Raw genomic sequence first — 26,165 nt, 5'->3', positions numbered from 1 at the left:
CGTATTCTATTAATAAGGTGCGGAGCGTACTCCACCATGCACCATTGCAAGCTGACACATGGTACAATAAAATCCAACACACAGTCACACATAAAAATGTTTGTATTACGACTCGCAGTTAGAGTTTGTAACTTACCGAGACGCCGGTCTCTGGTCAAGGGCCGGGGAGCCGCCGCTGCCGGCCACTGAGGCTGGCCTCGTGCTGCCGGCGCTACCGCCGCCGTACGCTGTGATGCACATAACTCATTATTGAGTGCTCACTTCTTTACATATCACCACAACCCATGCGTGACACTTGAAGAAAGCTTTCTTTTTAACATATATAATATAATAAAAACGAAATTGTTACTTTAGCTATAAATTCTAATTATGCATTAAAATAATTCTAGTCTTGTTTCTTAATTTATACGAAACGCCCAATCCAAATAACATCAGAATCGCTTACAGATAATGTACAGATACAAGCTAAAACTAACTACATAAGAAGCTTTAAAACAGATTATTATATACACAAAGACATAGCCAGCCTAGGTCGAGCTAGGTCCTAGACCTAGACTAGTGAGATGAGCTCAAAATCAAAATGTTTTATATAAAAGGATGTGTCGTCCTCGATTGGCTGCGTCATTGTGTAAAATGAAGGAATTTTGAATATAATTTATCATGAATAGATAGGCAGGCAGGCTGGCAAATGGATGGTAACTGCCATGTTGTTACTATAGTCCATTGATATTGACACTAATATTTTTGAGCACGGCTTTTATCGCCCTAACAAATTTGGAAACTAATATAGTCCCTTATAATTACACTGGCTCACCCTTGACTACTGATCAGTAGTTAGGGCATAACCAGGCCACTAAGGCCTATTGCTTAGGTTTAATATTCATTATGAGAGCTTTCATATAAATTTTATACAAATTTCCTGTTATAATGTAGAATCATAAGCTTAATTAACATATAAATATTAATTAGCGCTGATTAGTTAAACAGTACAGTATCTATAAAATATCAAATCAATACCAAAATGACTAAAAGAGAGAAGTTCAACTAAACTTGCGCCAAACAACAGATATATCGAAGGCCGCACAAGCATTGCAACATGTATAGCGCACCGCACGACCAATAACTGAAGCTTAAATAACACATTATATACCATAATTGGCTACTGGGACATCAATTAAATAATAAATATGAGACAACATCACATACATACTCTGATCCCAATGTAAATAGCTAACGCGCTTGTGTTATGGAAAATCAGAAGTAACGACGGCTCCACAAACACCCAGACCCGAGACAACATAGAAAACCAATGATCTACATTGACTCGGCCGGGAATCGAACTTCCAAATTTATAAACCAAAACAATTTAATATTTTAGTAATCCTTAGATAAATATTCTTATGATATTCACTATTTAGTTTTATATGAATAATTTCATTGTTACTATTGTTATTAATTGGATAGATCCTTTGACTGTCTGTTTGTTAGTGATTATTAATATTGAAGAGATCTGTGTCAGTTTAGAGCCAACATGTAAATTAACCCACTACTGGGTTAAGGCCTCTCCATTTGAGTAAAAAGTTTGGAACATATTCGACCACGCTGTCCAAAGCCGGTTGGTGGAATACACATGTGGCAGAATTTCTATGATATTTGACACATGCAGGTTTCCTCAACGATATGAATTATAGATACATATTTAGCACATGAATATTCAATGGTGCCTGGGTTGGAACCCGCTAACATCGGTTAAGCTGTACGCGTTCTAACCACTGGGCCATCTCGCTTCTATCACAGTATCATCTTACTCTTATCATGTCAGCAATGTTTGTCAGTCAAACTGTCTTTAGCAGTAGCCGATTATAGTAAATATATTTATAGTTAACATCAAGCGATACCACAGATAAAACAAGAACACCATCTTAAAAAACCAAAGCTACAAAATCATAAATATATATATTAATACACATATATTGTCTATTACTAAATATAAAGAAAATTAAGCTCAGTTTATACAATTAAAAAAAATATATGTTAGAATCTATAAATAATTTTAAAACAATAAAATATATTTAATAACTTAAATAACATACATTGTACTTTATGTAATACGTAAAGTAGATGGCTGGGTCCTGAGCAGCGTTGAAGGAGACACATTATAAATATAATATAGTGAAAACGCTTAAATATAGATTAGTATAACAAGAAGTGTCAAAAATGTCAAAAAAAAGGCGGGAATATTTTGACAGATAAAATAGAGGTTAGGAAAAATATATACACCGTCGATTTACGATCGAAATCGGTTTAAGTTGCAATTTTTTTTATAATATACTTTGTCAGACGCGTCACATAGCTTGGGAGCTGAGATGCTATGTCCTTATGCCTATAGTTACACTGGTTCAGTCACCATTACAATTTTTTTTTTTACAAATTGTGTCTTTGATTGAATTATGAAAATCGAATATTGAACCGACGCCGCTGAATTATTTTACTATTTCATTATTATAAATAAAAGAAACACTGTTATAACAAATCCTTGCGCATACAAACATATCATTTGAAAACCAATATTCATCTTTGTACATATTTTTGAGTGTTTAAACAGTTACATTGTGCTCAAAACAGATAAAATCAATTAGAAGTGAAATAGATAAAGTGTAAGCTGAAAGCCGTGTTAATTTCAACTACGATAAAACACCATCAAAACCGATAAAACCCAGAACTAACTACTGAAAAAAAAAACGATTAATTACAGTTTAATATTGATCCTGTTGCTAACTTATTGTGGTCTGGGATTAGTTGCATTTAATAGCATATATATTCAAAAATACTTATTGAAACTTTTTTAAAACTAAATAATTGTAATTTTATATTAACAAGTGTTCTGAAGGCCATAGATTAAAAATATTCATCAAATTTATTTGATAAAACTCTTTTCAAAGCCGTATTTATTTGTGGACCATTTTGAATAAAAAGATATTTTGAAAAAAAATTGTGCTAAATTTCTGTATCTAAATGTAGTTACAACTATTTTAACTGACCATAGATTCACAATATAAATCAGAACAAAAAACTAGTATTTTTTTGATATTTTTTTCTGAATAAATTTTTGAAGTTGCATTTTTGACAAATTTGGAAAAAGTCTAAAAAATGTGATAACTCAAAAATGTTTCACTTTTGAATCACGAGCACGATGATCTTTGTCAGAAAAAAACGGAAATTAGTTATTAAATTTAACTAACCCAGCCTCACATTATTCGATATTAAAACCTGATGCGGACATATATAATAATCTCATTTGATTTTTTTCATGTTTATAGGTCAGTGGATGGTGATGAGCTAATTAGTCACCACTGCTTATATACAGCGTGGGAACTAAGTCGTTATGTCGAAAGAACCGTATTTTTTATGTTATAGGTTGGCGGACGAGCATATGGGCCACTTGATTGTAAGTGGTCACCATCACCCACAGACAATGACGCTGTAAGAAATATTAACTATTCCTTACATCGTCAATGTGCCACCAACCTTGGGAATTAAGATGTTATGTCCCTTGTGCCTGTACTTACACTGGCTCACTCACCCTTCAAACTGGAACACAACAATATTGAGTACTGTTATTTGTTGTATCCGTTATGTCTATCTGTTGTTACATTATTCAAATTGGAAATAATGCTATTTAGCATTGCTGTGTGTGTGATGTAGTGGATGGTATTTCAGACATGCTACTTCTAAGCCCAAGGCAACTTTAATACTGCTGATCTATATTTTAAGAACTTAGCTATCGTTTCACTAAATACAGTTATAATTAATTGTAAACGAGTCAATATGTCCGCATCAGCTTCACAAAGAGCGTCCTATCGACTGACCGAGCTCGCTGGCCGAATAAAAGTGCGACGTCTCCACGCCCTGCCAGTTGTTGTTCTGCCTCTCGTAATTCTGCCAGCCGCCCGAGTTCCTGTTCGGGTCCACCTTCTCCTGGTAACTCTTCGACATCCTCTGCTGGTAGCTGTTCACAAGGGCCGTGACCGACTGCTTCTCGCCAGGGTTCTGCCTCTCCATGGAACTCTTGTCGTAGTTGGACATTCTCTCCGAGGAGCTTCGATCGCCCTTGTCGTATCTCTCGTTACTGTTGCCTCTGTCCATTCTTTCGAGAATATTCGAATTCCTCTCGGGGATGTTCGGGCCTCTTTCTGGTATAACGGGGGCTCGTTCTGGGATAGTCGGGGGGCGGTCCGGGGGGCCCGAGAGGGGCAACGGGGGGACACTCTCTGCTGCTTTTGGGTGTAAATCGTGGTTAAGGATTAATTCTATATACTTTTGTAAAACAGCTGAATATATTTATAATTTATTTAAGTATATTGTGTACAATATAATTTGTATAAAATTCCTAGACTAAATATTCAGCTATTTTAACAAATATCGACAATCACAATAATGTATTTATGTAATATATATTTATCTCTTCTCTCCTTTACGAGAGGAGACCGTCTCCTTATATAATATATCATGTACATATATAACGCAGACAGACAACAACAAACAAAATCGCTTCAACAACACAATTACAGCCAATTATTTCCTTAATTGTAATTATAATTTCAAGCACAAATGCTTTCAACACTGACACTCACCATCGCGCTGCGACTTTATAAACTCCTGGTTGATGTCGCGTCCGTTCGAGAATCTCGAGCGGCCCCAACTCTGGGAGGCGTGCTCTGAATTCCTGTGAAAAATAAAATTTGTTATATAATATTGTACTAGTTGTCACAGATGCGAGATGGCCCAGTGTTAGAACGCGTGCATCTTAACCGATGATTGCGGGTTCAAACCCAGGCAAGCACCGCTGATTCATGTGCTTAATTTGTCTTTATAATTCATCTCGTGCTCAGCGGTGAAGGAAAACATCGTGAGGAAACCTGCATGTGACAAATTTCATAGAAATTCTGCCACATGTGTATTCTACCAACCCGCTTTGGAACAGCGTGGTGGAATATGTTCCAAACCTTCTCCTCAAAGGGAGAGGAGGCCTTTAGCCCAGCAGTGGGAATTTAGAGGCTGTTGTTGTTGTTGTCACCCGCGGTTTTTTTCTCGTTTTAGGGAGTTGGATGTCATGTGTCAGACAAAAAACATAGTATCTCCTTGAAGTTTGAGTTTGCTTCCCACCAAATTTCATCAAATTCGATTTATCGGTTTGCTTGTGAAAGAGCGACACAGACAGAGTAACTTTCACATTTATTAAATTAATATAGATTTAATACTAGCAGATCTAGACAGAGACTCTGTTGATAAAATAGTTCTAGAAAACTTGAATAGAATTGAGGAACGTACCTAAATACGACTTCTGCGACGTCTTCCTGGCTCGGCGCCTGTCTTGGTGGTAACGATGGCAAAACAGAAGATTCTAGAAAGAAAATATACCAATTATTATCTTGAATATAGTACTAACAGTTTATGATAGATTTATAGATATATTATAGATTTTTTTGATAAGCACAGGTGAATTACAAATATGAAAATAACATGAAACATCTGCTGATTTTAGAAAGCATGATATGTGGGTGGTACCTACAGCTTGCACAAAGCCCTACCACCGAGTAAATGAGCAAGAACATTGAAGATAAATGTTGCTATCCCTTTCTAAATGTGTGAGGTTATTAGTTGTAAGCAGTGAAGGCACTGTAAACACTGACCGATCTGTCGCTCGGCGTCGGCGCTGGCGGCGCGCTGGCTGTCACGCTGGCCGTCACGCTGGCCGTCACGCTGGCTGTCACGCTGGCTGTCGCGGTGCTGCTGCAGGATCTCGGCCTGCGTGCGCGGGCGCCGCTGCGGCTCCGGGGACGACGCCGCCGACGACGACGACGACGCGTTCCTGTTGTAACGACACGGACACATTAGACCAGTTCGAAATAATAAGTGTTATTCACTAGCATACTTTGTGATTAAAATGGCGGATTACAGTAGCTACTGAGTTTCTTGCCGGTTCTTCTCAGTATAATCTACTTTCCGAAACGATGATATCTGTAAATGTTATTCAAATGTGCAAAAAATTGCTTTTATGAGTCTACTAAGAAATAAAAGAATATTTAGATTAATGACGGCAATGTTTGGGAAGCTACTCACTGCTGTAATCGTCTCCTGATGTCGGCGGTGGGGGACTCCCCGGGCGGCGTGTAGGGCGTCAGCTGCAGCTGCGGGGGCAGCTGCGCGTGGAAGGCGATCTTCGCGACCCACTCCCTCATCAGGTCGCGGTTGGAGCACGCGAACAGGTACTCCGCGCCGTCCGCGCACGACAGCCGGAACACGTTGGCGCGTTTGGTGTAGTCGCCGGCCGGGTCGCAGCGAGCCTGATATAGTATTACTTTTAGACAAATCTCAAATTATTGTAATTAACACCATACTGTGATGTAAATACTGCTCAAGTCTTTACAGTATGAAGGAGAGAATCATTTTGTACGTCGTCTGCTATCGGTACACCCTACGTATATGGATTAAGTTACAGCTCCAACGCCACGCCCCGGGGGTTGGGGGGGGGGGTGCGTCAGGTCGTCACTCACGTTGAGGATGGCGACGGGCGGCGCGGCGGCCTTGCTGCTGGCGAAGTCCAGCTCGTCGCGGAAGAAGCACAGCAGCTGGCCGCACAGCACGGAGTAGTACGCGCGCCACGACCGCACCGTGGCGCGCTTGCCGCCGCAGCCCGCCTCCTGCTTGCGCTCCAGGTGCCCTGCGCAGGTCATCACTTACTACTTAGTACTTAGCAGAGGTTAAGGAACCCGATAAAAGTTTTAGTACATATTTGAAGGAAATATGAAATAAAAATTCCATATTTAAAAAACGCGCGAAAACGCTACTTGGACAACATGGCGCTGCCATGGGGTCGGTGACGTCACTTGCCTGTATTATAATCTATGGTACGTATAATGTACATATAGTAGGTAAACGAGTCAAATAGCCTTTTAGAAGCATGAAAATCCGTGCTCGTCAAGTTGAAATCCTGAACCTTGAGGGTCATATGAGCTCACACGGAACCATGGCACTATGAGGGGCGCGAGCGTACCTTCGATCTCGACGGGCGGCAGGTCGTCGGGGCGGCGGTGGCGGCGGAAGCTCTGCGTGCGGCGCCGCGTCGTGAACGACGGCGTGCGCTTCGGAGTCTTCACCACCTGCACGGATTCGTAAAACATAATAATATAATGAAGTAACTGTTTGTTTGTTTTTTCTATTAGACTTTATTAGATTACATTTCTTTGTCTATATTCAGAACCGATGGTAACTACCAGTAGACGATTTATTATAGTACTTTTTATTACAATTTATATAACCGAGATACCTCTTGTACCTGTAGTTACACTGCCTCAATCACCCATCAAACCGAAACACAACACTTAGGGGTAGTATATAAGATGGTGAGTGGTGCCTATTCAGCTAATCTTACTAAATCCTTACCACCAATAAAAATATTTTGTGCGTTATTGTTGTAGGGCTTTATTGAATAGCCACAAAAAATCGTGTATATAGCGAGTGGCTGCGCTTACGCTCATGCTCTCGGCGCGCTTGACGGCGGCGTCGGGCTTGGGCAGGCGCTCGAACTGCGGCGCCGGGCTCAGCGTCTCCTCCGACGACGCCGCCGCGCCGCCGCCGCTCAGCTGCCGCTCCACCTGCGAGTGCGGGTGCTATTTAATATTGTAACAGTTTTGCCATTGCCTCGCTGATTTAGTGGCTCTATGTGGGGCCACAGATCTGGAGATCCTGGGTTAAAACCCCGATAAAAAAAAGGTTTCTATCGAAAAATTGTCAGTGTTAGACTATTTTACTGTCACTATCTTCTGCAATTGGTTGGCGTTCTGTGAAATCATCAGTGTAGACCTACAGGTCCAGTTTTGTTTCCAACTAATCGTTCCAGCCACTTACCAGCATCGGTCGTTGCTCCTGCAGCTGTCCGGGTCGGGTCTCCTGCATCTCAGTCTCCCTTCGCCTCTCCTCCGTGATCCTCTCCATTTCCCTCCTCTTGACCTGCTGGAGACGGTCCGCCTCCTGCTTCTCGGCTAGCCTTTTGCGGGCCTCCTCCTCCTCGTGTTTTTGGTCTTTGAATGACTTTTCGATCTGTAATCGATGATCATCATAATAATAATAGATCTTTATATTCCATTACTGTAAAATTTACTGCTAGATCATAAGTCGTAAGAGTTTTTGGATTACCAAAATATCAGTAACTTTATTTTCTGTACAGGGACAAAATTTCTAGGAAGCTAGGAGTACTCACCAGCGTGATCCTCTTGAGGGCGAGGAACTTGTCGCGCTGAGCGTCGATGGTCTCCTCCAGGTCCCGGTGGCGGTTGATCAGTTCCTCCGTCTGGGCGAGGCTCTCCCCGTACTTGCCGTCGCGGACCAGGGGAACCCTGGTGGAGATCCAGCGGTCGAGCGCGTCGGCGTCGCGCAGGAACAGCAGCGCGTCGAGGTGGTGCGCGTAGATGCGCGCGCGGGCGTCCCACGCGTGGGCCAGCGCGCCGCGCCGCGCGCGCAGCGAGCCCACGCGCGCCTCCACCTCCTGCGACATGAAGTGGCCCGCGCGCACCAGCTCCTCGCCGTCGGCGTAGAAGCGCTGGAAGCTCTCGTCGCGCGCGTCCATCTCGGCCGCCACGTCCTGGTGGCGCGCCACCAGCCGCTCGGCGCCCGCCACGTCGGCGCTCAGCTCGGGCGCCGTCACCTTCGCCAGCGTCTCGTTGGTCCACGCCCTGCCGGATTCACACACGTGTACTTGCTATTTACGGTGGCTATATTCTTCATGTTCAAAAAGTTTTATTAAAAATGTGATCGCTATTTTACTTCTACGGTATCTGCCTAAGGCCCCTGGTCATTGCCGGTTGTTCCCTGGACAGACCGACTACCTGCAGGTCTGAGGTGGCGGCTACTCACATGAGCTCCTGATACTTGTCGAAGTAGGCCTGCAGCTGGCCGGCGAGCTCCAGCTGGTGCTCGTTGTGGGCGGCGCGCTCCTCCAGCGCCGCCAGAGATTCGGTTACGTCTTCCAATTTAGCGAGTACGTGCTCCTTCGCGTCGGGGAACGCCGCGCCCAGCCTGTGAACAGAAGGAATCACATGAGAAAATATTACTCAGCCATTTAATAGTCCTTTTTGTAACATTTAATAAAAATCCATAATGATTAAAAACTAGTAGAATTTTGTAAGGTAAATTTGAACGGATATCACGCACTCATGAATACTATTATAACCTATTCCAGCCTCAAGAGGTGGAAAGACGTCAAAACCCCAATAGTTTAGGGTCGCGCGTCACCGGGTACATGTATAATTCTGACCCCTTCGGCTTTGTTGTTCCTACTTCTTGCACAAGCCTTAAGCTTAATTAGTGGGATACATTTAATTAATTCCCTTTAAAGGGTACAGAACCGTAGTTTTCTAATTATCTATATAATTATGGGATCATATAATAATGGCGTTTTGATTCAAAATCAAGATATTCCTTATTCAAGTTGGCCTATAAATAAAGTCATATTAATGATTAAATTTTTGTCGAGCATATTAGCGTCTGGAGATCCTGTATCTGACACGTTTTTTTATCTCAACTCTTTAAAACGCCATGGAATTGAAAGGAGTCAGTACATAATCTATTGTTGAGGCGTTAAAATAGAACACGTGTCCCATACCTCTCCGCCTCTTGCGTGAGATGCTGATGCTGGTCACGTATGGCTTGCAGGTCAGCTCGTAAGGCCCGCAGCTGGTGCAGTGCCCTCGGCAGCTGTAGGGCTGCCTCCTTCTCTGCCACCCAGGCGAGGGTCTCCTCGGCGGAGCGGTCGAATTCATGCACTTGCCGAGCTCCAGCCAGAGCCTGGTAAATAACATATATTTTAAATTAAAAAGGTTTTCAAGGGGATGGTTTGGTACTAATTTCATTGTATTGCTCATAAATATTAAGAAGAGTCGAGATGGCCCAGTGGTTAGAACGCGTGCATCTTAACCGATGATTGCGGGTTCAAACCCAGGCAAGCACCGCTGATTCATGTACTTAATTTGTCTTTATAATTCATCTCGTGCTCAGCGGTGAAGGAAAACATCGTGAGGAAACCTGCATGTGACAAATTATAGAAATTCTGCCACATGTGTATTCCACCTTTCCTCAACGGGAGAGGAGGCCTTTAGCCCAGCAGTGGGAATTTACAGGCTGTTGTTGTTGTTGTTGCTCATAAATATTAGATAGCGCATTAGAGGTGTGTCAGGTTAATTATCTCACCTCTTGCCTCGCGATTGCGAGCTCCTTGAGGTCATCCCAGAGGCCTTTGATGTCCTCGATCCTCTGCTTGACCCTGTCGGCCTCCGGGGTGTTCTCTTCCAGCAGCACGTTGCCCGCCTCGCACACGGCCTCTATGCGGCCCTCGTTGGCTGCAACATAAAGTAGGTTCTAAAATTTTCTTGATCGACATTATATTGAATTACGTTATTGATGAGAGCCGAGCCTGCATTCACGTGCTTAATTTGTGTTTATAGTTCATCTCGAGCTGAGCAATGAAGCAAAACATCTTGAGGTAATCTACATGTGGTTAATTTCATAGAATTATGCTACATGTATATTCACCAATCATTAGAACAGCATAGTGGAATTTTTTTAAATGTTGAGGAGTAACTACTGAATTTCTTGCCGGTTCTTCTCGGTAGAGTCTACTTTCCGAACCGGTGGTAGCTTCATATGATATAGTTGTTGTATGACGATTCAAAAGTGCTTGTAAAAGCCTACTTGAATAAAGTTTATTTTGATTGATTGATTTAATACGTCCCACACCTTCTCATCGAGGAGAGAAGAGTTATTATAGTAATTTACAGGCTGTTATTGTTATTGATAAGATCAAAGTATATTTAGTGAACGACGCTGTAGAAATAGTTATTATGATTGAAATATGGTTGAAATCTTTCTGAGGAGGAACTGTCACCGACCGTTCAGCTGCGTGAGGAAGTTGTCGAAGGCCTGCTGCAGCGTCTCCACGTGCTCCACGTCCAGACCGTACTCCTCGCTGGCGGCCGTGGCCATCTGCTCGCCGATCCACTCCTGTACCTCCTCGAACTCCTGGACGAATCTGGAGGCGAGAGTTGTTAACGTGATTGATATGATGACGTACAAAAACGTGCCCAATGAGACACACTCACACACACTTATCATTATCTATTATCTGATATTGATTGAATGATAAGCATTCAGCGAATGAATGCTATTAGTTTGTGTAAACGCGGGCCCTAATATAAAAAGGTGTTATGTATTCAACGGCAGAGTTTAATTGATACAAAACGTTTAAATCAAACAAATAAAATTGGATTACTACTAATGACAGCAGATAGTAAACCAACTCACTTGAAGTACTTCAGGCTCTGCTGCAAGCGCTGCTGGCGTTTGGCGGACAGCAGCTTGGTCTCCTCGTAGCTCGCCTTCAGCTCCTCCAGTTTCTTATTAACTTGCTCGTCTTCCTGACTGCGCTCCTGCTCATTGGAAATATATTTTTTTAAAACTCAAACATCAAATCACAGAACACGTTCGTCGCTCTATAATTGTAGTACATCCTATACGAACCTGTAACGTCTTTTCGAGCCTGGTGAGCGTCGGCTGGAAGGCCGTCAGCTCCCGCTGCTGGGCCTCCAGGCGCCGCATGAGCGCCAGCACGGACTCCTCGTCGCGGCCCGACTCGGCGCCCACCAGCGCCGCGCGGCGCTCCGCCAGCCACGCCTCCGCCTCCCACGCCTCGCTCAGCAGCTGCGGCAGGCAGGGTCAGTCAGTCGGAGAGGGGGGACGCGCGGGGGGGGGGGGGGGGTTGCGCGGGGCGGCACTCACCTGCAGCAGCTCGCAGCGCTCGCGCAGCGCGGCGGAGCGCAGGGCTGCGCGCTCGGTGAGCGTGCGCAGCGCGGCGCGCAGCTCCCGCGCGCGCGCCTCCAGCTCGCCGCCCGCGAAGTGTCCGCGCCGCGCCAGCGCCGACGCGCGCGCGCACACCGCCGACACCGTCGCCTCCCTGCCGGCGGGGAAACGGGCGCCCGTTAGTCGGGGACGACAGGTGACAAGGACGATGTTCCAGTCGTGGATCCCTGCGACGTACCTTCCGATGATCTCGGTCTCCAGCGCGAGGTGCTTCTTGAGCAGCGCCTGCGCCTCGGGCAGGGTGGCGCCCGACTCCTCCGAGCAGGCGGCGCTGGAGCGCTCGGCCAGCCTGAGGGCACATGTAGCGTTAGCAAAACAATATGCATATATATATTAAAACGTGCGCCGTTCCCCGTGGGTGGCTCACCAGCTGAGCTCCTCGTCGGCGTCGCGCTCCCAGCGGTGCAGCAGCGCCGCGTCCTCCAGGTTGTCTCGTCGGATCTGCATCGGCTCCTGCAGCTGCCGGTAGCTGGGGAAACGTGTTATGTTGTCAATCATACCATTTTTTAAATGTCTCTTACTCCTAGCCCAGAATAGTATTTCCAAAAATAACTATTTTTTTTTTGCAATTTTGTTTTATCGCAAAGAATATGTAACTTTAAAGTTATTTCAAGATATTTTTTAAATCATTTGACTGTAAACTCATAATCGTCATACAGCCGTCAAAATCTGTGTCTAAGATTAAGTTTTATAAGTTTACCTTACAAACTAATGACAAACAATCCTTTTATTGTTAACACTAACCGTTTCACGGCCTGGTCGGCCTTTTCGAGTATTTCCTCGGCCATGAAGTGCTGGTTGTCGGCCAGTTGCTGAGCGGTGTCGGCCAGCTGCGTGGCCACGTCGGCCTTGCCGGCCACCGCCGCCTCCAGCCGCGTGTGTCGCTTCAACAACGCTTGCACGGATGATAAGTCCTTGCCTGAAATAGAAATAACATTTTATAAAGAATTAATTATTATTTGCCATAGTATTTTGGTTTCATCACGTTTATCTATGTTTTGAGTTCCTTTAATTGATGAAGATGTGTTTAAAATCCTTGTTGGTGTTTTGTTGCCAATTAGTTTCATTTAGAAAATCATTTAGATGACATTTTTTCCAGTCTCCTCGGATTGCATTGAGCGAGAGAATATAGAGTACGCTTGTGTGTGAGCCTTGAGGAAATATCATTAATGTGTCGTAGTCTTGAATCTGGAAGTTAATGATGAGTGGTGGCTCACCGTGGTCCTCGCTGAGGAGCTGCGCCTCCACGTCGTCCAGCCAGGCGGTGAAGTCGTCCAGGCCGCGCAGGTACACGCGCGCCTGGTAGGCCTCCTGCAGCCGCTCGCGACGGAGCTTCGCAGCCGACTGGGGGCACACACACACACAGGCATCACATAACGCATCAAATATTAATTGACAAGGTGACATTTGTCGGGAATATTATTCAAACTTGTTTTGCTGTCCGTACCTTACATTATTTTATTACCAATGATATTCTAATAAACAGATATGTTATACCCATACTAAACAACTGAAAAAGTGTGCCGCGCTGAGGACCGTTTATTTTAAATTTCGTTACAAGAAAAAGGGATAGCTTGATAAAAACAATAAGTAAAAGGGATAACTAGATGAATCATGATGTATTATAAAGTATTACTGGCATAATTATGATGAAAACGACTAAAGGCAAACGTCCCAATTAGGACGTTTTCTAGTCTTCACTTTTTGTGCGTTAATGACATATCTGTTTACTAGAACATCATTGTTTATTACTGGCAAGCTCTGCGTACTATTTTCTGACTCAGATATTTATGCTGTAAGCTTCACTCACCATGAGGTCGCTCCACAGATTCTCGAGATCCTCGACGTGTCTCGCGATCTCCTGCGCGGCGTAGTGTTTCGCTTCTGTCAACGTAACATGCCAATTTAAAAAAAAAACAACTCGAAAGCGGTCTTATTTAAATTCTAATTTAAAGAAATAATAATATAATCTGTCAAGTACGTAGACACGACATATTGTTGCACAAGGTTGAATGAAAACCGTAAGTGCCATGAAATCCTCAGAACTTAAGACGTTTTGATCGTTCATGTTAACCGATGATTGTGTATTTAGCAAGGCAAGTACAACTGAATTTAAACGCGCATCTCATCTCATCGCCGGTGAAGGGTAACATCGTGAGGAAACCTGCATGTGTCTAATCAAGGAAAATCTGTCACATATGATTCCAATAATACTCATTGAAGGAGAGTAGTAGAATATGGTGCTAATCTTCTCCTCCAAAGGAGAGGCCTTTTTTATGGTATAGGTTGGCGGACGAGCATATGGGCCACCTGATGGTAAGTGGTCACCATCACCCATAGACAATGAAGCTGTAAGAAATATTAACTATTCTTTACATCGTCAATGTGCCACCAACCTTGGGAACTAAGATGTTATTTCCCTTGTGCCTGTATCTACACTGGCTCATTCACCCTTCAAATCGGAACACAACAATACTGTGTACTGTTATTTGGCGGTAGAATAACTGATGAGTGGGTGGTACCTACCCAGACGGGCTAACACAAAGCCCTAACACCAAGAAAGGCCTTAGTCCAATAGTTAAATTTACAGCTTACACATGTGTGATTTATTGCTGTGTTAAAATAGATAACACAATGATTATTGCTGCAGAATGATGGTTCCCACTTAGGTAGAGAGGTCAGGAGCAGTTCCTGTGTCAGTGGTGAGGTTACCTATGAGGTCCTCGCCGGTGGCGGCCACGTCGTCGATGCGCTTCTTGTTGGCGGCCAGCTCGGACTCGAACGCCGCGTGCTTCTGGATCTTGCTTTGCAGATTCGACAGCTCTCTGCACGTGACACAGAATAGTTTTAGAACCAGCTAACCAGTTAAAACCAGTCACATTATGGTAAGTAAGTGGAATACACCCAAGTCATCTGTGTTTGTGTCAATTGTAAGTTTTTTTTTTATGTTATAGGTTGCCGGACGAGCATTTGGGCCACCTGATGATAAGTGGTCACCATCACCCATAGACAATGACGCTGTAAGAAATATTAACTATTCCTTACATCGTCAATGTGCCACCAACCTTGGGAACTAAGATGGTATGTCCCTTGTGCCTGTAGTTACACTGGCTCACTCACCCTTCAAACCGAAACACAACAATACTGAGTAGGTACTGTTATTTGGCGGTAGAATAACTGATGAGTGGGTGGTACCTACCCAGACGGGCTAGCACAAAGCCCTACCACTCATATAATTGTATGGATGGAAATACTAGTCTTTTAAATAGCACTGATGTTTTGTACAAATGATTTACATATTAGTATTGTATGCGAATCAATAAAGTGAATTTTCAAGAGAATGGAAGTTTAGTTCAAATAATGTGATCAGTAAAATAGTGCAGCGTTGACATTGGGGAATCTACGTTTACTTGTATTGCAGTGTATATCAATTATCAATCGCCAAAATGGTAAATGTCATAGAAAAAAAATTAACAAATGTTTAATGTATCCCGAGCGTATATGATTTAGATAATTCTTATTTAATTTTCACTTGAGTTATTTCACAGACATCCTACGTAACATAGACCTAGTCTTTTTACACAGAGCTCTAGTAACCCCTCCCCCACAACTTGAGTGTAGCTTTCGCCACGAGTGGGAGTATATCGTAATGTGTTCGCAGGTCACCTGTAGTTGGTGTCGGTGGCGATCTGCATCTTGAGCTCGATCCACTCCCTCTCGTGCGTGAGGTCGCGCAGGAACTGGTGCAGCTGCTTCGACTGCTCCAGCTTGAGGCCGCGGAGCTTGCACCTCTCCTGCAAACACATAATCATACATAGTCTCTAGTCAACGCATTACAATAGGCTATTGGACTGGTTTTTCAAATTATGTTATTGAGTAGAGGTTAAGGAACAATGTGAAAGTTGTTTTTTTGTTTCTAGTACATATTTGCCGAAAAATATTTTATTGTAAAATTCCATATTTAAATAGCGCGCGAAAAAGCTACTTGGACATTATGGCGCTGCAATGGGTCGTTGACGTCACATGCCTCTATTTTAATCTGTGGTACATAGTAGGCAAACAAGGTTAACAAGCAAGTGACTTCATCATAAGCCCGGCCAGTCAGGAGCGTTTTATGTCACGTGACAGACGTTTAGCAAAAATCATTTTTATTTATGGATTTATTAATAAATTCAGTATTATTATTTTCAACTTTAGTTTATAAATAACCATTTTTAAAGTTAGTCAAGTTAGTTTCGACACATTAGTTTTTGCATTGTCAAATAGCGTATTGTGTTTAGTGTGTGTGTGTGTGTGGGTGTCACCTTGAGGCGGTCGGCGCGCGCACGGGCGTCGCCCACGCGGCGCTGGATGTAGGCGGCGTGGTGGTGCCCGCCCGCCACGGCCGCGCTCGCGAACTTCTCCAGCTCCACCACGCGGCCGGCCTGCGACTCCAGCAGCTTGCCGAACTCCGCGTGCTTGCGGATCAGCATCTCCACGGCTGGGGCAGACACAATAGTGAGAGTACAGTCAGAACAATAAATCCATTGATATTTAAAATATATTATTCTACTAACCGTCCAAGTTCTCTCCGAGGTCGTCGTTGTTGAGGAAGGCCTCCTTCGCCGCGAGCCAGTCCTCCACCAACCTCGCTTGTTCCTTAAGCAGCTGCAGCTCGTGGGCCTGCGTAAGGTACTGCTTCCTCTGCAGCCAGGCCTGGTCGAGCGTCGACGACAGCTTCTCCACGCGCTTCTGCTTCTCAGGGTCCTCGGCTTGCTCTGCCTCTTTCAGCAGCGAAGCGATCGCCTTCTGACGCCCGTCGATTTCAGCCTACGGATTTGTTTAACGGTCTTGTTAATGTCAATGTACATTTAATAAAATCGCGGGTTTTTATTACGACTATAGATTTTTTTATTGATCGTTGAAAGATAATATAAAAGTACTGTCGACAAAAAAGGTATAACAAATATCCTGTTTTGGACTGTCGGAGTCGCCATACCTTCCTCTCGTGGTGCTGCTCGAGCTGCGCCTCCGCGTCGGCCACGCTCTCGGGCTCCGCGCCGTCCATGCGCTTCACCGTCTCCGACACCCACAGCTCTAGTTCCTGCGCACCCAAACACGATCACGGATCACATTACGAGAAAAAAAAAGCAGACAAAGAGAATTTCAATGGCCCCAGCGAAAAAAGTTACGTATCTTTCTTCAAATAACCTTCAAATAACCTAATATTTCTGCTTTTCTAGGTGAACCATTAATTATTGCAGTTGATCGTTTAACTAACTGACTAGACAAACTTTCGAACATTCTCACCTTGAGATTTTCCTCAAACTTGTGCTGCGCGATCGCCTCGTCCAGCATCTTGGTGCGCTGCGCCGCGAGCTGCTGCAGCTTGTCCCACGCGTCGTCCAGCTCCGACAGGCTGGCCTCGATCCGCTCGGCCTGCTCCGGGTGGCTGCGGGTGCGACGTCACACGTTAGACACTCGCCGGACGTGAGCACATGGGGGGGGGGGCAGCATGTGTATGTGTACCTGCGCGCCAGGTGCGCGGCCTGCGCGCGCAGCTCGGCGACGCGGCCGGCGACGGCGGAGGCCTCGGCGGCGCGCGCCTCGTGTCGGCGCCGCAGCTCGTGCGCCGCGCTCAGCTCGCGCCCGCACTCGGCGCTGGCGAACACGGCCGCCTTGCGCGACACGCGCGACCTCGTCTCCTGCACGTCCCTGCGGGCCCGGGCAACATGGTCACATGGTCACTCGCTGTCTCTTGAAACACTTGTCACACTTGGTATGAAGGGACCACGATCGATCACTTATCGCTCACCTGTTGAACGAGTGCAGCTGCAGGGCGGCGGTCAGTCGCTCCCGGTACTGCTGCAGGGCTCCGCTGAGCGCTTTCCACTTGCTGAGGAAGGCATCGCGTCTCGCGGACACCGTCTCCGCTTGTTGAGTCGGTCCCTACATGATCAATATTATTTTTTAATTGTTTTGACTCACGATATATGATTTAAGTAATTTCGTCTTATGATAGCATACCTGCTGCAAGAGTTTGTGCGCGAGCGCCTGTATGGTCCGCACGTGCTTGTCGTCCACCTTCATGTCGCTGTCTAGGTCGTCGAGTTTGCGCAGCAGCGCCTCGCAGTGCTCGTAGTCCCTGCCCGTCTCGTTGGCTTGGACCTGCACATTAGAAAAGTACATTCGACATTACAACACCTACAAAGTACATCAAGCCACTACTTGCAATAATTATCATCTATTTTGTAAAATATGAGACAACATCACATACATTACTCTGATCCCAATGTAAGTAGCTAAAGCACTTGTGTTATGGAAATCAGAAGTAACGACGGTACCACAAACACCCAGACCCAAGACAACATAGAAAACTAATTATAATCTACATTGACTCGGCCGGGAATCGAACCCGGGACCTCAGAGTGGCGTACCCATGAAAACCGGTGTACACACCACTCGACCACGGAGGCCGTCAAAAACCGGTCAAGTGCGAGTCGAAACTGTTGGACGTAAGAACCCAAGAGTCTAAACCATCTCAATAATAGTCCCATTATATAAAGTGAATAAAACAGAACCTTACCATCATTTCCTTATCCCTGATCCAGGCCTCGATCTTGTCCAGGTGCTGGTTGAACTCCAGGATATCCTGTGCCTCCTCTAATCCTCGGCCTGAGAAAATTAGTTAAAACATTTATACTTTGCTTGATTCGTGTGAGATTAAAGATTACGAGTCTGATAATTGTTATAAGGTTACAGGAACCCGTTGGCGTAGTTATTATTTTAGGGAATTTTAGGGCGTTGGTAGTCATCTGATGTCACAGACGGGCATCGTTACTTTCACATTTATAATTTCAGTATATGTAGATACGGACTAGACTTAAACGCACAACGTACCTCTCTGTTCTGTAGCCGTCTCCAACCTCTCCCAGTCTTTGTGGAGCTCCTGCAGCTGCTTCTCGACCTCCGGGTCGGGGGTCAGCTGGGTCGCGAGGCTCTGGATCTCCTGGAGTCGCGCCTTGTTAGCCACCAGCTCAGCTGTGAACGCTTGGTGCTTCTGGAGCTTTTTGATCTTGTCCTCTAGATTCGTCACTTCACCTGGGATTATTATTTTTTAATTAGAATATTTATAACAAAATTTAAAAAAAATTCGGTTGGGTGTGTGAAAGACGGAAAAATGTGGAAGGAGACATGCTGCGCCGAACCCAAAGTTAAATTGGGGTAAGGGTAGGAGGATGATATGATGATGGTAAAATGCGTCGCTGCACGTGAGTGCGCGTGCGCCTCACCGTGGTGCGCGGGCAGCTGCGCCAGCTTGTCGGCCACCCAGCCGCGCGCCTCGGCCGCGTCGCGCGCGAACTGCGCACGCGCACGCGCGCGCAGCAGCGCCTCGCGACGCAAGCCCGCTGACTCGTACAGCTGCGTACGTAAGAGTAATTATAAATTAATCAGATACGAAGAGCTAGCTACTCAGTCATCAATATTAACATGAGTAAGTGAACCATTAATGTTCCACTCTTGGACAAAAACACCTTATCTTTTCTTAGAGAAATAATTTAAAATTAGAACACATGTGGCAGAATTTTATTTGATACACAGGTTTCCTCACTATGTTATCCTTTAAAGCACAAAATGAATTATAAACACAAATTGTGGTGTTAGAGTGTATTTGAACCGGTGACCTCACATTTAGTCAATGCGTTATTGTAATTGAGAAGCGGTTAGGTGTGCGACGCTCACCTTCTTCCTCCTGTCGTTGATGTTCATCAGCTCGTCGGCGATGCGCTGGCTCTCCACGTGGTTCTGCTGCAGCAGCTTGTCGCCGTGGCTGTTCAGCGTTGTCAGTTTCTCATCCTGAAGCATACATCGATTTAGATAAAAAAATATCATAAAAATATGTCGTTATTTCACTACAGTATGGTAATTGAATATCATATATTTATCCGCACATATAAAGCTATGTTATGATGGACCAAAGATGAATTTAAAAAGTTAAAAATAAATTTAATAGTTTTTGTTGACCATACACATGTACATTTTCTCCGTCATGGTATAAACAAAAGACCGTGTCGTCACCTGTGTTGCGAGTAACTTCTCGAAGGCCTCGTGCTTTTTGAGCTGATTCTCGACTTCCTCCACGCTGCTCGTCGGCGATATCTCACTGCCTGTTGAACAGTATTACATTAATATTGAGTTAAAGACACAGCCAGCAAACGTCTCACTCGTAAGCAAGGACATTATCTCCATCTGAGGAATAGGTTTAGGGCTTTAAGACTTAATGCTGCTTGTATGCAATTCTGAAGTAATGAAAAAAATAGTTTGTGTTAGTCTGTGCGTACTTAGCGCGGCCTCCTGCGCCGAGCAGAGGTCGTGCAGCTGTTTAGCGTCACGCAGGAAGCAGTGCCAGTCGATGAGCTGGTCCAGCGCCACCTGCCGCGCCGCCCACGCGCCCTGCAGCCGCGCGCGCTCCTCCAGCAGAGCAGAGCAGCGCTCCTCGATTTCCTGTCGGCACATCATTGGACGATATAAATATGATTCTCGATGGTAGGCAGTCTGGCTCGTTGAGACATTGTCGTTGTTAGGGCTGTTACCCGGTAGTATTGGTACTGTGAGACTTCAAAATAAAACCACCGAGTATGTACTGCTGGTCAGATAGTGTAATTGTTCTCACTTGATGAAATTACAAAAATTGTATTGTACTTTAGAAAAAACATTTCTATAGCGCGATGTAAAATACATGTAACGCCATCTATTGACCAAATCATAAACTAAATGATTATTTGGCATAATATCATTTGATCTTGAACAGTCGTGATAGGGCGCACCTGCGCGGCGGGGTGCCCGTCGGCGACGAGGCGCTGTCCGGCGTCGAGCGCGGCGCGGAAGCTGTCGTCGCGCGCGTCGATCTCGGCGCGCAGCGCGTCGTGGTGCGCGCGCTGCGCCTGCGCCGCGGCCGCCGAGCGCGCGCCGCCCGCGCCGCTCATCTCGCCGCGCAGCGCGCTCGACCACGATGACAGGTCGCGCACCTACGGAACACATTAGGTGAGAAAAGTAGTTCTCTTTGTTTTATGCTAAAAAATATGTACATTTTTGTAGATCATTTATGGCAAGATACGTCCAGCCGACACTGACCTCGGAGAAGAACTGGTGCAGCTGCAGGTGCTGGTGCAGCAGCCTGCGGCGCTCGTCGGCGGCGCTCCGCAGTGCGGTCCAGGCGTCCGCCAGGGCGTGCTGGCGCAGCGCTATCTGCGCCTCGTTGCCGCCGGGGCACAGGCGCTGCAGGCGGGCGCCTTCCTCCTGCAGTACCTGCGTAAGAGATATTTTTATCAAAATATCCAGACTTACAAAACAGAACAGTTAAATTATATTTATTTTCTTCCGTTAAAATAGATGTATATGATGATGTGACAGATCATTCTGTCACTCACCTGCATCTGTGCATCGATCGCCGCCAAATCGTTCTCAGCCGTATCGTGGTCTCTCAGCAGCGCGGTAGCTGCCCGCAAGTCGCGAGGCGGGGGCGGCGGTTGGAGCCGAGCCCGCCTGTCCGCCGCTCGCGCCAGCAGCTCGCTGGCGTCGCGGTGGAAGCGATGTATCTCTCCCGCAGCATGCAGTCGAGCGTTACGGGACTGAATCTGATCGACGAGACGTTGCCAGGACTCGCTGGAAAACATTATTTATTTTTTATATGCTGAACCGATGTTAAGACAATGGTAGTTAGTTAGTTTACGATTACTAGTTCTCTCGACACTCTAGTGGCTCGCGAGGCCGAAGCTAACAAGGAGCGGGACAATTAAAGACACTGGATTAAAGAGTAACAGATATTATGATATGATGATATGTCTGTGTGTGCACACATACACGTAAAAACTCGTGTGCATGCGACTCCAGCTTTATTGGTAAAAAATCTTGTATTGTAACTAATCACTGAGTCAGCGTACCCGAGCGCCTCCTGCCTCTTCTCGATGTCGGCGATGTAGGGGCTCTCCGAGGCGAGCAGCTTCTTGGCCAGCTCCTCGCACTGGTTGAACCGCTCGGCGCCGCTCTCCACGCGGTGGCGCAGCTCCTCAAACTTGGAGCGCAGGATCTGTGGGAGACACAAATCGTTAGGAAGACCAGCTCGGGTGGCTGATGATCAATGGATCGCTACTAGACATTAGTAATATGTCAAATAGGTATAATCTATTCCACAAAGAGGGATGACCTTGGGGGACTGCCTTACGCAGTGCCGATATATGCACACACCTATACTTAATGTTGTTTCCAATTTTAATGTGTCAGTAATACAAAAAGTAATGTTTATACGACGATATTATTCAGACTCCACATGTGGATACAAGGTTTTTTTTGCCATGTTTCCACTTTTCCAATATACACAACAAAAACAACAACAACAGCCTGTAAATTCCCACTGCTGGGCTAAAAAGACCTCCTCTCCCGTTGAGGAGAAGGTTTGGAACATATTCCACCACGCTGATCCAATGCGGGTTGGTGGAATACACATGTGGCAAAATTTCTATGAAATTTGTCACATGCAGGTTTCCTCACGATGTTTTCCTTCACCGCTGAGCATGAGATGAATTATAAAGATAAATTAAGCACGTGAATCAGCGGTGCTTGGCTGGGTTTGAACCCGCAATCATCGGTTAAGATGCACGCGTTCTAACCACTGGGCCATCTCAGATCCAATATACACCCCAAGAAGTTTTATTATGAGTTTGTGTCTCACCAATAGATGTTCATAATCCTGGCCGTAGTCCTCGCTGGAGGCGGCCGCGTACTGCTCCTGTATCCAGCTCTCCAGCTCCGCGCTCTCTGCGAGGTACTCGTGCCTGAAATTATTGGTTTACTACATGAAATTTTATGACTACAGGAATGAAAATGTTACAAATATGATTATTGTAAAGTCTCTCTCGGCGAGTCATGAATTGTCATTATTAAATATGTACACATATAATGTGTTCAAACTTAAAACTCCAGTCAGTCTGGACACCGAGATGACAGCAGCCTTAGTAAATGTTCCATTGCTGGACTAAATCCTCCTCTCCCTTTGAGAAGAAGGTTTTTGGAACATACTCCACCACGCTGCTCCAATGCGGTTTGATGGAATAAACATGTGGCAAAATTTCTGTGAAACTAGTCAAATGCAGGTTTCGTCACGACGTTTTCCTTCACCGCCGACACCATGAGGATATATTCCACGCGTGGGCTGTGCGCGGCGAGTGAGCAGTGTATGGCAAGTCACCTGCACACGCTCTCGACGAGCGCGGCCTGGCGCAGCGCGGCGCGGCGCTGCAGGCGCGCCAGGCTGTCGGCCAGCTGCGCGTGGCGCTCCACCAGCGCCGCGCCCTCGGGGTGCCCGCCGCTCGCCATGGACGCCGCCACGTGGCCCATCTCCGCGATGATGGCCGCGTACGTGTCCAGCTCCAGCTCGACGGCCTGAAGAATATGAGCTTACTATATTATGCCATCACTTGTAATGATGTTTCGTTTAGCTTAGATACTTAGAAGTCTTAGTCAGGTAAGCAGAGGTACGTTATAAGGGTTAGCAAATCATTTAAGTGTCCGTATCATCCATAGCAGTGGTTACTTGTTTGTCTATTTTAAACTGGTGATATAACCGCTTATTAATAAGCAATGTTAGGGCAGTGGTCACCTTGTGTCGCGTGAGCAGCTGCGTGGCGCGGTGGCGGTCGTTGCCGACGTCCGCGGTGGCGAGCGCGGCCGCCTTGTCCGCGAGCCACGAGTCCACCTCGAGCGCCTCGTGCAGGAACTGCTGCGCCTTCAGCGCCGCCTCCAGCCGGGCGGCGCGCTCCTCGGCCGCCTGCGACACGCCCGTGTACTCCTTTTCCAGTTGATCGCAAAGCTCCTTGATCTGAAACAGAACATATTCGTCGATACACTGCTTCTTACTCTTGAAATAAAAGTACAGGTGTGTAATATCAGCGCGGCCGCCTCACCCGGTGGGCCTGCGGGTGCGACTCAGTTGCGGCGGGGCGCAGCTCCCGGCCGCGCTCCAGCACGCGGCGCACAACGGGCGCGCGGCCCTGCAGCTCGGCGCGCAGCTTGGCGTGCTTCTTGCCGGCCGCCTGCGCCGCCAGCAGGTCGCCGGGCAGCGCCGCCGACGCCGCCGCCGCCGCGCGCTCCGACACCCACGCCAGCTCGCCCACCACCTCCGCCGCGAACTTGTGCAGCCTGCGGGACGGCGGCGCGTGAGTACCCGGCGGAGCGCCAACGTATCTCACGCGTGTACAGCGGGGAGCGGCACTGACTGGAGGCTGTCCTCGAGGGCGCGGCGGCGCAGCTGGGCCTGCGGGCGCAGCTCCTGCGCGGCGCGCAGCAGGGCGGCGCAGTCGCGCTCGATGGCGGGCGCGTCGAAGTGCCCGTCGGACACCAGGTCGCCGCCCTGCGCCGCCAGCGCCTCCGCGCGCTGCTCGCACAGCGACAGCTCCTGCTCCAGCGCCTAAGGGTATAAACAACATTTGAAATAAAGACGAGTAAGTACACCACCGCCCATAGACATTATACATTATTAAATTAAAAAAAATAGTATCGTCGATTTTATTCATACAATTAATATTGAAAAGCTCGTGACGTCGTACCTGATGTTGCACGAGCAGCCGTTTGCAGGAACGCAGATCCGAACCCAGCTCCTGGCTGCCCAGAGCGCGCTCCAACTCCACCAGCCGAGCCTTTGCGTCCTCCACCGACCTGCAGGGTATTCATACATAACGTTAATCAGACTATGACACAAACTCATCATTAAGTTCTATGTACAAGAACCTATTCAGACTATTCAGAAATTATTTTTAATAAAAAACAAACAACAAATCTAATCTAAGCACATTTGCATTTTTTTGCTGTCGCTACTTTTAGCCGTCTCACTTACAGCCTGGGTGATGATTGAGTATTTAGCCTTTGAAATGGTATCGACTTCAATCGAGTATCTGGTGTACTGTGTATGAGTCTCACCGGCGGAGCAGTCTCTGCTGCGAGGCCTGGCGCAGCTTGCCGCCCTTGTCCCGGGAGGCGGCCAGCAGCGCCGCCCAGTCCTCGCGCAGGCTCTGCAGGCGCGCCGACACCACGGCCGCGCGCGCGCTGTCCGACTTCTGCAGCGACTCGCCGATCTGAACAGCACGGCGACATAGCAAATATATTACTTGATATATATATATGTCAATATTTAGTTGGCTGTATTACATATTATTCTCCTACTTGTCGTAGCGTCAAATTAAATATATCTAATATTAAAAGATTTATTTTAATTGAACCAGTACTTTCTGATATAAGCGCGTTCAATGGACAATGTAATAAAAACTTTAGTTTTACAATATTATAACATGTAGACAGACATACAATGGTTCGATGTAAAATAATAATGTATATTGTTACATTAATGTTAATAGACTTCTTTGATGTACCAGCATTAAAGTCGGCACAAATAGGAGCAGTTTGTATATCATATACGTTTTTGGACCTCGCTGCTAGAGGGCGCTACAGGTCATCAATAGAGTCGCTCAACAGTCACAGCTAATAAGTTCAGACAATACATACGCTCTCCACGTTTCTGAGCTGCTTCTCGTTCGCCTGCAGCTCTCTCTCGAACGCTTCGTGTTTTTGTAATTTCCGTTCCAAGTTGGCCAAATCGCTGTGGAAAAAATTAATACATGTAAGCAAATTAATTAGTAAGTTCTTGGTCTCTTCTAAGATACCAGTGACTCAAAAGATGAAATTAGATCGATAGGGCGTCGCGTGTACAGTACCGGTAGCTCTGGTCGTTGGCCGTGCGCGTCTTGTCGCCGATCCAGGCCTGCAGCTCGTCGGCGGCGGCCACGAACTGCTGGTGCGCCAGCCCCGCCAGCAGCGCGCGCCGCGCCTCGCCCGCGCGCACGCGCACCGCGTCGCGCCGCCGCAGCACGCCCGCGCAGCGCGCCGAGATGCTGGGGGGGGGGGGGACTTGTTACTCAGCGTGCTCCTCCGAGCGTCACGTGTGTGTGTGTGCGCGGGCACTCACCGCTCGGCGGCGTAGTGCTCGGGCAGCTGCTGCAGCAGCGCGTGCGCCCGCTGCGCGAAGGCGGCGGCGCGCTCGTCCTGCGCCGACAGTCGCGCCTCCAGCTCCTCGTGCCGCTTCAGCAGCGCCTCCGCTTCGTCCACCGACGACTACAGCACATGGTTAGCACACATGGTCATTTTTTGTATCGCATATGATTTCCTTTCTTTTAATTAATGATAACTTTATGTTTATTTAACTTACAAAAAGTTATAATTAT

At 46.5% G+C, this 26,165-nt stretch overlaps 1 protein-coding gene across 5 annotated transcripts in view; it reads right to left on the bottom strand.

Moving 5' to 3' along the window:
* Positions 1–26,165, bottom strand: part of LOC124541405 (spectrin beta chain) — an 88,005-nt gene that overhangs the window by 1,069 nt on the left and 60,771 nt on the right. For 4 of the 5 annotated variants that reach the window (XM_047119261.1, XM_047119259.1, XM_047119258.1 and 1 more), the window contains 52 exons: positions 25,910–26,055; positions 25,659–25,835; positions 25,450–25,543; positions 24,868–25,022; positions 24,498–24,606; positions 24,168–24,358; positions 23,856–24,090; positions 23,552–23,770; positions 23,141–23,334; positions 22,625–22,727; positions 21,837–21,982; positions 21,324–21,558; positions 21,028–21,201; positions 20,721–20,921; positions 20,235–20,397; positions 19,972–20,060; positions 19,636–19,749; positions 19,185–19,314; positions 18,793–18,993; positions 18,479–18,567; positions 17,920–18,060; positions 17,708–17,841; positions 17,422–17,607; positions 17,203–17,344; positions 16,892–16,996; positions 16,470–16,722; positions 16,218–16,393; positions 15,580–15,707; positions 14,626–14,738; positions 13,724–13,797; positions 13,131–13,257; positions 12,658–12,832; positions 12,281–12,382; positions 12,092–12,202; positions 11,833–12,007; positions 11,575–11,754; positions 11,359–11,483; positions 10,947–11,086; positions 10,249–10,397; positions 9,665–9,846; positions 8,917–9,078; positions 8,264–8,735; positions 7,912–8,103; positions 7,536–7,658; positions 7,058–7,163; positions 6,558–6,724; positions 6,124–6,347; positions 5,694–5,872; positions 5,332–5,404; positions 4,635–4,726; positions 3,870–4,277; positions 137–227 (listed from right to left, as the gene is read on the bottom strand). In XM_047119261.1, coding sequence (XP_046975217.1) covers positions 137–227; positions 3,870–4,277; positions 4,635–4,726; positions 5,332–5,404; positions 5,694–5,872; positions 6,124–6,347; positions 6,558–6,724; positions 7,058–7,163; positions 7,536–7,658; positions 7,912–8,103; positions 8,264–8,735; positions 8,917–9,078; positions 9,665–9,846; positions 10,249–10,397; positions 10,947–11,086; positions 11,359–11,483; positions 11,575–11,754; positions 11,833–12,007; positions 12,092–12,202; positions 12,281–12,382; positions 12,658–12,832; positions 13,131–13,257; positions 13,724–13,797; positions 14,626–14,738; positions 15,580–15,707; positions 16,218–16,393; positions 16,470–16,722; positions 16,892–16,996; positions 17,203–17,344; positions 17,422–17,607; positions 17,708–17,841; positions 17,920–18,060; positions 18,479–18,567; positions 18,793–18,993; positions 19,185–19,314; positions 19,636–19,749; positions 19,972–20,060; positions 20,235–20,397; positions 20,721–20,921; positions 21,028–21,201; positions 21,324–21,558; positions 21,837–21,982; positions 22,625–22,727; positions 23,141–23,334; positions 23,552–23,770; positions 23,856–24,090; positions 24,168–24,358; positions 24,498–24,606; positions 24,868–25,022; positions 25,450–25,543; positions 25,659–25,835; positions 25,910–26,055 — 8,372 coding nt within the window. The remainder of the gene's footprint in view (positions 1–136; positions 228–3,869; positions 4,278–4,634; positions 4,727–5,331; positions 5,405–5,693; positions 5,873–6,123; positions 6,348–6,557; positions 6,725–7,057; positions 7,164–7,535; positions 7,659–7,911; positions 8,104–8,263; positions 8,736–8,916; positions 9,079–9,664; positions 9,847–10,248; positions 10,398–10,946; positions 11,087–11,358; positions 11,484–11,574; positions 11,755–11,832; positions 12,008–12,091; positions 12,203–12,280; positions 12,383–12,657; positions 12,833–13,130; positions 13,258–13,723; positions 13,798–14,625; positions 14,739–15,579; positions 15,708–16,217; positions 16,394–16,469; positions 16,723–16,891; positions 16,997–17,202; positions 17,345–17,421; positions 17,608–17,707; positions 17,842–17,919; positions 18,061–18,478; positions 18,568–18,792; positions 18,994–19,184; positions 19,315–19,635; positions 19,750–19,971; positions 20,061–20,234; positions 20,398–20,720; positions 20,922–21,027; positions 21,202–21,323; positions 21,559–21,836; positions 21,983–22,624; positions 22,728–23,140; positions 23,335–23,551; positions 23,771–23,855; positions 24,091–24,167; positions 24,359–24,497; positions 24,607–24,867; positions 25,023–25,449; positions 25,544–25,658; positions 25,836–25,909; positions 26,056–26,165) is intronic. The other variant, XM_047119262.1, reaches the window with a different exon arrangement.

This window comes from Vanessa cardui, chromosome 28 (genome assembly GCF_905220365.1).
Source record: "Vanessa cardui chromosome 28, ilVanCard2.1, whole genome shotgun sequence".
Taxonomy (NCBI): domain Eukaryota; kingdom Metazoa; phylum Arthropoda; class Insecta; order Lepidoptera; family Nymphalidae; genus Vanessa; species Vanessa cardui.
Note: the sequence above shows the minus strand (reverse complement) of the source record. Positions and strands in the feature narration are given on the sequence as shown.